We start from the raw sequence: 12,633 nt of genomic DNA, 5'->3' as shown, positions 1-12,633 counted from the left end.
ACAAACCAAAGAGAGAGGCCTCAGAAGAAACCAACCTTGATGACACCTTGATCTTGGACTTCTAGCTTCAAAAATTGTGAGAAAACAAATTTCTGTGGTACGCTGCCAAAGCCAGTCTGTAGTAGTACTTTGTTCTGGCAGTTTTAGCAAACTAATTCAGGGAATAAGTCTAGAAAGGAGAAGGCTGTGGTTTCAGTTTCCTAATCAACATTCTGATTCTATATTCAACTATCAGAGACGTGTCATACTTACCCTACATTCCCCCACTGCACACATTATCTTGCACAAACTAGGTATTCAGTAAATATTTGTGGAACGAATAAAATGCACATGCCTCAGGTTAATTACTTTGTCCAAATGCATGCTTAACAAGACTGATTCTACATAGAGCTCTCATCAATAAGGAGTTGATTTATGTAACATACATTTTTTTAAATAATGCTGAAAGGCATTCTGAAATTTGAAAAAAAAGTAACACTTTTTTCTCTCCCTTACTAATAAACTTTAATTGCCCTGGTTATATAAATCATGGAGAAAATATTAATTAAGAAATGATTAAAGGAAAACAACATTTCAAAATAGATGGTCTAAACTGAGAGTGACAAATTTAGGACCTAAATCCTAGAACATTCTGTACTTTCTAACAAGCTGTTCTCACAGCCTGGAATGCTTTGCTCCTGACCCTTCTCTCCTTCTGACGCTTGCCCTATTGACTCCAATTTGGTGGTCTCGTCCTTCCCTATACTACTATATCATAACACAGTGGTTGGAGGTATACCATATTTCTTCAATTGTAAGATGCACATTTTTCACATTTTAACATCTCCAACATTAGGATGCATCTCACAATCATGCAATTTTAAGATGCACATGCACGAGCATAAAGTATCAATACCAAAACTTGCAGAAAGGGTGATTAGCAGTGTGGGAGAAAATCCCATATACGTGAAAAGGTGGCTTAAGAATCCAGCAACAATGACTTTTATTTCTTTTATGTATTATTTTTAAACTACTGTGTCTTCAAAGTTCTTGAAGACACAGTAGTTGATACAAGATGGAAAGGCATTAAGATCAATGATTTGAGTCAAGGAGTTATTAGAAAGAATTCGACTGTAAATATGAAGTTTTTGGAACACCTTAACCAATTTATTTCACATGTATTTTCCTTATGTAAGAAATGATATATGATAAAAGTTGGTCTAAGTCTAAAAGAGTTCTTTCAATATATATAAAATTAAAATTCTAAAGGGTAAGCATTGTGTGAAAGTTTAAATTTTTTCTTTCTTAGTGATACATAAAATAATGATGTATTTATTTTACAATCAATAGCATTTCAATTCAATGAAACCTGGAGACTTGGATTCTAGTGCCAACTCTGGCACTAACCTTAGCTAAACATGAACTTTTTTAGGCCTTAGTTACCTTACCTATAAAACAATGCTAACATTCCAATTTTTAAAGACTTGTATAGTTCTACCTCTTAGACAAGTTAAAGTTTTAGTTCTTAGTCCTTAAAGTTCAAGGGCTGTGATATAATCCTAGCTCAGATCTTAAGTGAGGAATAAAAACATTTTGGTGGGTACTTTTACTTAAACACAATTAAACATAATAAACCACTTTAAACTATAGTTATAGGTATAACAAATTTAAATATGGGGGAGGGAATGAGGGGGTTACAGGAACAGGGACAATAGAGACTTGACCACAAGTTGCTTCAAATGTTACCATGTCTACTTACATAATTATTTACAGAATTAACCCATTAAGTCAATTCTCAATTATATAGGTTAAGTTAGTCAAGCCCTTTGGTTCTATTTTTTCTCTTCCACTGTTATCTTGTGGCTACTTAACTGCTTACTAACTCACCTTCTATTGAAGAAAAGCAATTTTAAAATTTATTGTTTACTATAAACCTTGATAAATCAAAAGATTTTATTGGAGAACAGGCTTAAGCTATAAACTAAAAAATAAGATTTTTAGATTATCTGAATTTGATTCTATCTAAGATATTTCAATGCCACAGAAAATTTAGAATAACAGCCAAGAATTTTTCATATTGGTCCATGGTAGGTAGTGTAAATAAAATAAAAGCTTTGGCAGACAGAGAAGTAACACTGTTTATTTAAAAAATAAAAAGTGCCTGGCGGGACGTGGCTCAGTGGTTGAGCGTCAACCTGGGATGCAGGTGATCAGGGTTTGATTCCCGGTCAGGGCACATGCCCGGGTTGTGGGCTCGATCCCCAGTCGGGGGCATGCAGGAGGCAGCCGATCAATGACTCTCTCATCACTGATGTTTCTATCTTTCTCTCCCTCTCCTTTCCTCTCTCTGAAATCAATAAAGATATATTAAAAAAATAAATAAATAAAAAATAAAAACTATTTCAAGTCTTTTCAAACTTCTCATGTCCTAAGTTAAAAAAAATCTAAAAAGAGTTCCCTAAAAAGATAATACTACAGTGTTTTGTTTGTTTTAAATGTTTTTATTGACTTCAGAGTGAGAAAGGGAGAGGCAGAAACATCAATGATCAGAGTCATTGATCGGCTGCCTCCTGCACACCCCTACTGGGGATCGAGCCCTAAACCCGGGCATATGCCCTGACCAGGAATACAACCGTGATCTCCTGGTTCATGGGTCGACACTCACCACTGAGCAACACCGGCTGGACTACAGTGCTTAATATACAGCGTAAGTTATAGCTTCCAGCCCTCTTTTATACTCTGGTAGGCATAAGTCGTTTTTAATAGAAGGATAAATTCAGACTTTTAAACTCTTAACATTTTATATATTAAGTGTAAGAGTAAATAATCCCTCCAATGGTATTCCCTTATCTGCAATTAACATTATTTAATATATATAGTCTATGCCTTCATTAACCTTATCAAGAAACCAAGGCCAGAAACCAAACTTTGGCTTACAAGCAAAGGAGACAGGCATAAGGAAGTAAAAAAAAAAAAAGAAAGCTACATGCACTGGCTGGCATGCTCAGTGGTTAGAGCATCAGCCCCGTGCACTGAAGGGTTGCAGGTTTGATCCCCAGCCCTGGTTGGGGCATGCATGCAGGAAGCAACCAATCGATGTTTCTCACATGGATGTTTCTTTCTTTCTCTTTCTCTCTCTCTGTCTCTCTCTCTCCCCCCATCTCTTCTACTCTCTTTAAAAAATCAATGGAAAAAAAATATCCTCAGATGAGGGCTAACAAAAAAAGGGAAAGCTACAATAATGAGACATGTAGTGTGTCCCAACAATTGGTACAGATAATCATTTACTGACCCCTGTTCCAGAGGATAAATTTGAGAGGTCTAGTTCTCTCCCATATGAATGGTAATGTGATGACACATGAATGCGCAGGGACTAAGTGAATATCCTGAATCTACATAGACCTGGCTCTTATTCAGACAGGACAGAAAGGTTAACATGGCAGTCTGATGTTACATTCTTTTTTTTTTTTTAATATATCTTTATTGATTTCAGAGAGAGGAAGGGAGAGGGAGAGAGGGAGAGAGGGAGAGAGGGAGAGAGGGAGAGAGGGAGAGAGGGAGAGAGGGGGAGAGAGAGAGAGAGAGAGAGAGAGAGAGAGAGAGAGAGAGAGAGAGAAACATCGATGAGAGAGTCATCATTGATTGGCTGCCTCCTGCACGCCCCCAACCGGGGATTGAGCCCGCAACCCCAGCATGTGCCCTGACCGGGAATTGAACCCTGATCTCCTGGATCCTAGGTCGATGCTCAACCACTGAGCCACACCCAGTCAGGCTAATGTTATATTCTTGGAAGATACTATATAGATCCACTGAATAGTGAAAACACTTGTAGAAGATTAAATTTATTGTCAAGAGGAAGACTGAGAAGGCAGGGAGACATATCTGTATTCCCTCCTCTTCCCAGAATGACTGGAAAGACTAGATGGAGAGATGCTATTGGTGAAGTAAAAAAGTAAAACTAGACTAGCTGGAAATAATAAAACTAAGTCAAACAGAGGGATGCTAGAGGTTTGAAGTTTCCCAACCTTAATAACTTAACTCGGGTATTGCAATGATAGTCAGTGACAATGGCTATCCATTGGACCTAAGAAAAATTACAAACTCAACATTTATTGTCATTCCACTTCTTGTGATTTTTTCTAGTCCCTGATCTACTTTTTCCTATGATCACTTTAGCTACCTAAAACCCTGTATCACACCCAGGTTTGTTCTCTCACATCACGATTGTTCCTTGTTTATTACTTTATAGAGTATTAGTCCTTGCCTACCTGCCCCTCTCAGCAACAGGCAATAGATACGTACTTCTGAGCTTCAAACTGCAGACTCAGACCCAGTGGTTTAAGAAATGAGTCACTCTTGTTCCAGACAGGCAACAGAAAAGTATGACCCATCATCTGAAGGATCAGAAATATAGTTGTCTTGGTGCTTTAAGCCTAGTTGTCTAGTATGTCTGGGCAATCCCTGTGGCTTTCCCTTAACAATCTCAGGCTTTGGTAAATCCACATAAAAGACTTTCTGTATAAGGTTTCTGATTACCACTTAAATTTCCTCTGTCCCAAATCTAGACCTTATTGCAAACGCATACCTCTCCACACTCTAACCCCAAATTTATTACAACAAACAAGTCTAAATTTAAATATATTTACACTGTTGGCTACCCACTTCAGCAGTCAGGCCTACAGCTGAATCACTTAGTCTCCCTAGCACTCCATCCCAAAGCCCAGCATTCCTAGAAGTAATCCAGCGTGCCTACAAGTAATTTCTCATGCAAATGATGAAATGAATTCATATTAAAGTGAGGATGAGATTTAATTCTCAAAAAACTATGTTTCTATCTTTAACACAAATACATTCCTAATTTTTGTATATAGTTGTCTATTTTTTTCCTGATGAGGGTAGACTATGAACTCTGATTCTCTTTGTCAACCCTACCATTTTCCCTCCCTGTTATTGTCACTGAACAGCAAATGAATTAAACGAATGAACATTATGAGTTATACATCACAACTCCTACCCCATCTGTCCCAACCATACTCCAAAGACCACACCTCATGGGGCTCACTGAAGTAAAAACACTGCCAGGGACAAAGTACATCAGGAATCTCTGAGGCTTCAGACAAGAATCCCTCCTTTTAGTGATAATGTACGCCCAGAAATATTTATACCTTTCTTTAGTTTTGAGAAAAGGGATCAGAAATTAAAATGCTGCTGGTTTGAATACAGATTCAGAGGGGAAAAATATTATGCAACAAATCTAACAAAAGTCAGAGCAAGACTTTTAATTTTAGGAATCTAGGTTTAAAGAAAATACAAACTATGAACAATGGAATCTTCTTAATGTTCCCTCTTTCTGTGTGAGCCAAAGACATAGTCATTATCCATTAATGAAATGAACAATAAACAGAGTATATAATTCAATCAGATTCTTTTCTGACTGTCCCAAGTGACTACATTAGAATACACTGTATCTGGAAGGTGAGTCTATAAATCCCCACTTAGGCAGTCAATGTAACATGTTAATTCAGACATTTTAATAAAAATATCAAATATACCCTGGCCAGCGTTGCTCAGTGGTTAGAACATCAGCCTGCACATCAGAGGTCATGGGTTCAATCCCGGGTCAAGGGCACATACCTGGGTTGCAGGTTTGATCCCCACCCAAGGTCGGGGTGTGTGCAGGAGGCAACCAATTGATGTCTCTCTCCCTCTCTCCTTCCCTTTCTCTCTCTCTCCCCCTTCCTCTCTCTCTAAGAATCAAAAGAAAAAATATCCCCACTCCTTGGGTGAGGATTAAAAAAAAAATCAAATATAAGTCTGTTAACATGAGCTGGAACTATTAACAAAAGATACTAACCCTCCTACCAATGTTTGCTGATCAGTAGAGACAGAGGGGCTATGGAAGTTTTATCTAGACAATAATAATCCCTTTGTTCTTGTACCAAGATCTCAGAGGGTTAAAAGAGGTCATGCCAACATCCTTTTCTATATAAATTACCAACTTAAGTCTCTGGGTACCCCCTACCATGGCTTTAGGAGATTAAGTGTGATCGACAGAGACTCATCAACAGTTGCAGTTCTGGGAGCTCACTAATGGCCTAGCTATGCTCTCTACCCTCCTTAGGCAGTTTTAGAGGTTCAAACATCACAGGAAACTGCTTCACATGCCAATGGTTGCCACGCCCTGCTCTACAGCATACTTCCCTGCCTATTAGAAGTATCAGACAAACCTCCATATGTCTAGCCATTGTCAACAAAGAAACAGGCCAGCTGGGAAAAGAGCCAAAAATCTTTGTTTGGAAAGTTTTCAAGGTAGGCAGACACTCTGGTTTAGCCTTTAATAAAATATGTTTGGAGTAAAATAAATAATAAATTAAGTGTAATAGTAACCAAAGGACTATTAATGTTATTGGATTTGTGATATCTTTTAATAACATTATTATTATTACATCTTCTAAAACCCAAAGCACAGGAGACCAAAGTTTAAAGCTGGATCGGCTTCAACATTCTCAATCCATCTCCTCCTTTTTGCTCTTGTCCATCCTCCTCCCACAACATAGATCCACTCCCTATCAAGTGCCTCTGAAGATAACCAAACGCAACACCCAAATACTGGCTGTCCTCAGCTTAAAGCACTTCATACTCCATTTTCCTGCCATTGCCAGCCTTCGGTCATGCTAGTGTCCTCTCTGGCTATAGCACTATGCTCTTCAAAATACTGAGTAGTTGCCTAAATTCTTTTGTCCCTATTTTAAGTAGTGTTAAGACCTGAAAAACAATTACCAACCTGAACACACTACCCCCTTCAATACAAAAGCCATATTCCTAAGCTACCACACAGAATCCAAGTTCTAGCAGCAATGATGGTTTTATTTCTATTTTTTTTTAATCCTCACCCGAGGATAATTTTTTCATTGCTTTTCAGAGAGAATGGGAAAGAGAGAGAAACATCAATGAGAGAGAAACATCAATGTGAGAGAGACACATCAATTGGTTGCCTCCTGCACGCGCCACAACCAGGGCTGTGGATTGAGCCTGCAACAGAGGTACATGCCCTTGACCAGAATCTAACCCAAGGCCCTTCAGTCCACGGGCTGACACTCTAACCACTGAGCCAAACAGCTAGGGCAGCAATGATGTTTTGAAAGCATCTGGAGGCCATCCTAAAAAGGAAGAGAACTCTAATCCTGCCCTATCACCTCCATCCATTCAGTGAATATTTAACGAGTCCTACCACGTGTAAAAGGTTCTGTGTGCCATGTCCTTCTTTTGTAGGAAGCTGTTCTTTCTCTGTGTACCTGTGTTCTCTACCCCCTCAGGTATTCCCTTTCCCAACTCCTATAAACACTGCTTCCTTTCTCAGACTAAGACCGCCTTTCAATGCTTGGATGCTTAATTACTTCTCTATATTCACCCAACTTCCCCCACTATTGGTATTTCTGAACCCAAATTGATTCTAAATTCTCTGCTGAACAGTGTTTTTCCTAATTATGGACTGACAGCCATTTTTAGTTACCACACTCACTTCTGAAATACATTTAAGTTTCTGTATTACCTTTGAGCAGTGGTCCTCATTCTGTGTGCATCAGAATCACTTGAAAAACTTATAAATAGAAACGTACTGCTGGGCTAAAGAGTGTGCATTTCTAACAAGTTTCCAAGTGAGGCTCATGCTGCTGGTCCAAGGACCATACTATGGGAGCCATCACCTTTGAGACTCTGATGAAAGCTATGAAAAACTATAAATACATATAAAAATTTTCCTGCAATTTCAAGGGGTTCATGAATGCCCATTCATAGATATTTCCTGCTCTATATTTCTTTCTAAGGAATGTTTAAGACACAATGTTTCCTGATTTGACCATAAGTACTAACTATGGTATCAGTAGGTGTGCATGCAAACACCTCCTAAGAGTGAGGAGAAATTGCTTGGTATTGGAAAGTCAGTTCTGTCCAATTGGCTGATCTCTTCAGTATCATGTGTCTCTTTCACATGCATGTAATCATTTTTCTGTACTTCTGGTTTAACTCTCAGAAACAAGAGTCATCACTTAGTATTTAAAAGGTTCTTTTTAATCACTCAAACAGAACTCTATTTTATAGGTGAGGAAGTGGTCTGGTAGAAAGAACATAAACACTGGATTAAGACAGAATTAGACAGTAATCCTGACTCAGCCTTTACTAAAGGAATGATCACTAAGCTTCAATTTCCTCATTTGTAAAATTGGGGATTTTACAGGGAAATCATTTTTTCCATTTCAGGCAAAGGTTATGTGAACCCACTATAAGGAATGAAAGAGGAGTGGTTTGTATTTATGGTAAGGAATTTAAATGTCAACTGTCTAAATTAAGAAAATGAAAAGACTGAACTAAATAATTTGTAAGATGCCTTCGAAAAATCTAACATTTTGTATTCAAGAACTCTAATTAGCCAGCATGTCATTATTCACTTATATTTTCTATACAGACTCAACAATCATTTATTCTTTAATTTAACTCAGCATAAACTCCTTAAAAAATAATCATACCTTCCTTTATTTTACTCTTCCCTTCTCTAATTCTTTTGCTCTATAGGTCTAAAAACATCTGGACATCTACCGGAAAAATAAGTATGAACAATAATAAACTATTCTCCTTCCCTCAAATAGGCCTGTGTAAAATACATCTTGTCAACACAGAAAAGCCCCTTTGAAGAAGTTTCCCTCTGTACTTCCTCAACAGATAGGCAATATTGTTAAATTCATTTTTAATCTATTCACTTAAGATCACTCAGGACTTGGCTATTATAGATATTGCTCAATTCTGCAATATCTTTTTCAAAGATCTACCAGATATTTTTTTCTCAACCTAAAATCCTGTAAGTTTATTGCAGGAACCCTTACATTGGATATAAATGAGTGAATGTGCACAAATGTCTATAAAATTGCCCCCCAAATCCCAAGTTGTATGAATCTACAAATTATCTAAGCATCAAGCAATTTCCACCAAACATACCTCTTGTAGAAGACGTGGATCCAGGCAGTCACCATCATCATTAAACATGGACTCCCAGCTCTCCTCAGTAGCAGCACTTTCCTCCATGTGAGAAGTTTCCGTTGCTTTTGGTTCCATAGATGTCTCTACAGAAACTGGTTCTACATCAGGAAAGGATATACCAAATTCTATATTCTCTGCGTCATCTTCCTCTTCTGTTTTGAACTCTTCAGCAGTTTTGGGTTCATGCAATGCCTCTGTTATATCACCAGTACAATCTAAATCATTGCCTAAGGCACTATCTGAAAGTACTTTTGTCCCATTTAACATACTGAATTCAGAGTCCAAAGAGGTGGTACAATTAGTACCAGGAATCTTCTTTACAGGCAAGGACGAGGCACAATCTGAGGAGCTCTCTATCAACTTTCCTGTTGACTCTATGAAACTAGATGAAATACTCTCAGCATAAATATCTGAGCAAGCAGTGAGGTTGCTGAAATTTTCAGTGTCATTCCTACTTCTAGCTACATAAAAAGGGACTGTATCTGTATTCATTTCTAAATATTTTGAGAAACTACTTGTGTTGCTATAGGCCTCATCAGTTATTCTAACTCCAACAACACAAGGGCTCTCTATAGTTATTTGATCAGACGTGGTATCTGTATTATCCACCACACATGCCTTATTTGTAATGTCACCTACAGTCTTAAATCCATTACCTGTATTTGTTTCATGAGCAAGAGCAGCTGTATCAAAAGGTTCATACTTTACACACAACTCATCAGCAGTGCTGTCATCCTCCTCACACTCTCTAATCACTGTTGGATCAAAAATGCCATCGGTGCTCTCTAGTTTGTTGACTGAAGTCATTTTATGAGAGATGTGACCCATTGTCTTAGGAATGGAATCTATACCTTTTTGACCCGAGGTGAAATCTGTACCGGGGGCTGTGTCATCAACATTCTCAGCTTCAAAGTCTACAAAAGTTTGATCAGTGACTCCACCTGGACTTCCAGGAACAGGAATAGTGGTAATGCCTCCACTGCTGAGCTTCAACATTCCACCTGCTGTTTGCATGCCTTGTTGCACAATTCCAGAATCAGAGCTTAGTTTTACTGGTGCAATCATACTCTCAGGTCTCAAAACAGAACTTAAAACTCCAGAAAACCGATATTGTAGCTCTTCAACCTTGGCATCCATTTCAATCCTGCTTTCTAAATCTCTGTCTTCAAATGTTTCCCTACTTAGTGCAAGCCTACTGAAATCACAGAATTCCACATTTTGGAATGATTTGTTTATAACTGGAGTCTCACCAGTTTCTGAACAAGACTGAGATAGAAGCAACCTCTCGTGTCCTGTCACATCTGTGGTTTCAACCTCCAAACATTCCACCTTCTTTGGTTTAAAATGTCTTTGTAAAGGTACAGTAGGTATAACCCCAGAAATTGGGATTCCTTGCTGATGCCCTTGGGATAGTATTTCTTTGGATTCTGTGACTCCCCTCTTAGTACTAACCCTATCTTCATTGTTTTCTTGAAGGTATGTATCTTTTCTTAATTTTGTTGAAGATTTCTTTCCTTCCCCACGATTGTGCTCCTTTTTATCAGGACAAATATTTAGTCTTTGAGTCTTAGCTTTTTCTCTGAAGATCTCCTTTTGGGAGAGACAATCTTCTTTTTGTTCTTCTACCACAGCGTTAGGTGGATCATGGCTCTTTCCCTCATCCCCTGCCTTGAGGAGTACCACACCCCTTCGAGCTTTAGGCACATAAAGTGGCATGTCAGGCCTTCTGGCTCGAACTCTGCATCTCACTGCTTCTTGCTGCATGGCACCACCTCAATCTGCAAGAAAAAGAGAGAATGATTTAATTACCAAAACCTAATTACAATGTATTGAACCAAGAGATTTTATAGAGTAAGTAGAGGGCCTACTAATCCATCCTATAGAAACCCTCAAGTTAAAAGAAAACCTGCCATAAAATAATTAAAGCAATCAGGTAAGCAACTAATAAAAGTAAATTCAAAAAAAATTCATGAGCCCATAAATTTTATCCATATATCCTCTTTCTTCATATTCCCCAAATCCTTTACCTCTACCTCCCAAGTGCTCTCTGCTTTTTAAACAAGTAGCCTTGTCTTAGGCTGAATTAAAACAGATTATTAGAACAGTGATTTTCACCTATCAAGTACTCATAAAACACAACCGTCTCCATATCCTAGGAGGTTATAATTTACACTGAAGAGTATACTGAAGGACACCTAAAAACACACTGGCTCAAAAAATATGTGTGTGTATGTGTATAATTTTTAAACAGTAATAACCTGAATGAGAAAAACTTGAATATGGGCTAGAAAATAAGACGACTAATCAGGGACTGGTTTTGAACTATGATTTTTAGAAAGAAAGAGGTAGTGGGAGAGAGAAAGCCATTACTCTGTTAACACTATTTAATCAAGTGATCGACTATATATTGTTCTTCCTTCCAGCAGCAATAAAACAGGTCTGGCTAGAATGAAGGAGGGTGGAGGCCAAGGAATGTGATGAGACAACTCACACTAGTAACTTCCTGACAACCTCCACCATGGTTGCTCAATAAAATTTAAAAAGGGGAAAAATTTAACAAAGGTTAAATAAACCTTTACCTACCTGCAAAATATAAAGAAATGTGCTAGACAATTTCATATTGAGTTATTCTTTTAATATTCAAAAACAGTGAAGTCGGGACTAGGTTGTCCAGAGCAAAGAGAATAAGGAGGTGCTATACGGAGCAAAAAACCAGCCATACACACTCCAAAGTACCCACTGTTAATATTTCACTACATGCATTTCAAAGGAAGGAGATAATATGAAGAAAAGAATGGCCCACAAATCCTGTCCACTCTGTTCTAGATCCCTAAAACTTCATCTGATTCAGATTGCCTCCTCAGTAAAGGAGCTCTGCCCTCATGACACAGGCTATTTTCTTTTCAGTCCAGGTGTATACCATGATCCTGATCAAGTGTCCTGAGTGATCTTCTTGTCCCTTTTCTCTTCTGATGTCTTAATTATCCAGCCTACCAATCTTCATGGATTATCTATCTTTGCATTTGTGGAAAAATATGACTTTAACACCGAACCACACCAGGATCTTTTTTAAATGCCTACTTTTCAAAGAAAGTACAGATGTTTATCCCATTGGAGGATATGCCATAGACATAGCATTATCTTGATCTCAGCAAAGCATTTGACGAAACACATTACAATGAACTTCTGTATATAAGATGGTAAAATGTGAGCTGCTTAACAGAACTGGTAGGTAGACTCATAACAAAAAGTAATGATAATGGGTAAAAGTAAATTTAGAAAAATTTACTTAAAGGAGAACTATGTCCCCACAGCCCTTTGAAATTCAACATTTTAAACAATAATTTCAGTGTAACCAATAGACATTGAGTGCTCATCAAATCTGCAACTGACACAAAATAAAAAGGATTAATAAATACTGAAAATTTATAAAATTATAATTTAATATCATTTCTATAATCTAGACTGCTGTGCTGAAAGTAATACAAAAACATAATAAATAACAAGATCTGCTTTGGATTAAAAAGAATCTAACAGAAGATTTGACTTGTGTGAATTTTAAGTATCTATTACACTTTTATAAATGTCATTTAGTTAATAATGATAAGCTATATAATTTAA

At 37.6% G+C, this 12,633-nt stretch overlaps 1 protein-coding gene across 14 annotated transcripts in view; it reads right to left on the bottom strand.

Moving 5' to 3' along the window:
* Window positions 1-12,633, bottom strand: part of R3HCC1L (R3H domain and coiled-coil containing 1 like) — a 71,464-nt gene that overhangs the window by 20,329 nt on the left and 38,502 nt on the right. For all 14 annotated transcript variants that reach the window (XM_081157675.1, XM_081157684.1, XM_081157680.1 and 11 more), the window contains one exon: window positions 8,971-10,790. In XM_081157675.1, the coding sequence (XP_081013801.1) occupies window positions 8,971-10,776 (1,806 nt within the window). In that variant the 5' untranslated portion in view covers window positions 10,777-10,790. The remainder of the gene's footprint in view (window positions 1-8,970; window positions 10,791-12,633) is intronic.

The sequence above is a fragment of the Miniopterus schreibersii genome, assembly GCF_964146895.1.
Source record: "Miniopterus schreibersii genome assembly, chromosome: 14".
Taxonomy (NCBI): domain Eukaryota; kingdom Metazoa; phylum Chordata; class Mammalia; order Chiroptera; family Miniopteridae; genus Miniopterus; species Miniopterus schreibersii.
Note: the sequence above shows the minus strand (reverse complement) of the source record. Positions and strands in the feature narration are given on the sequence as shown.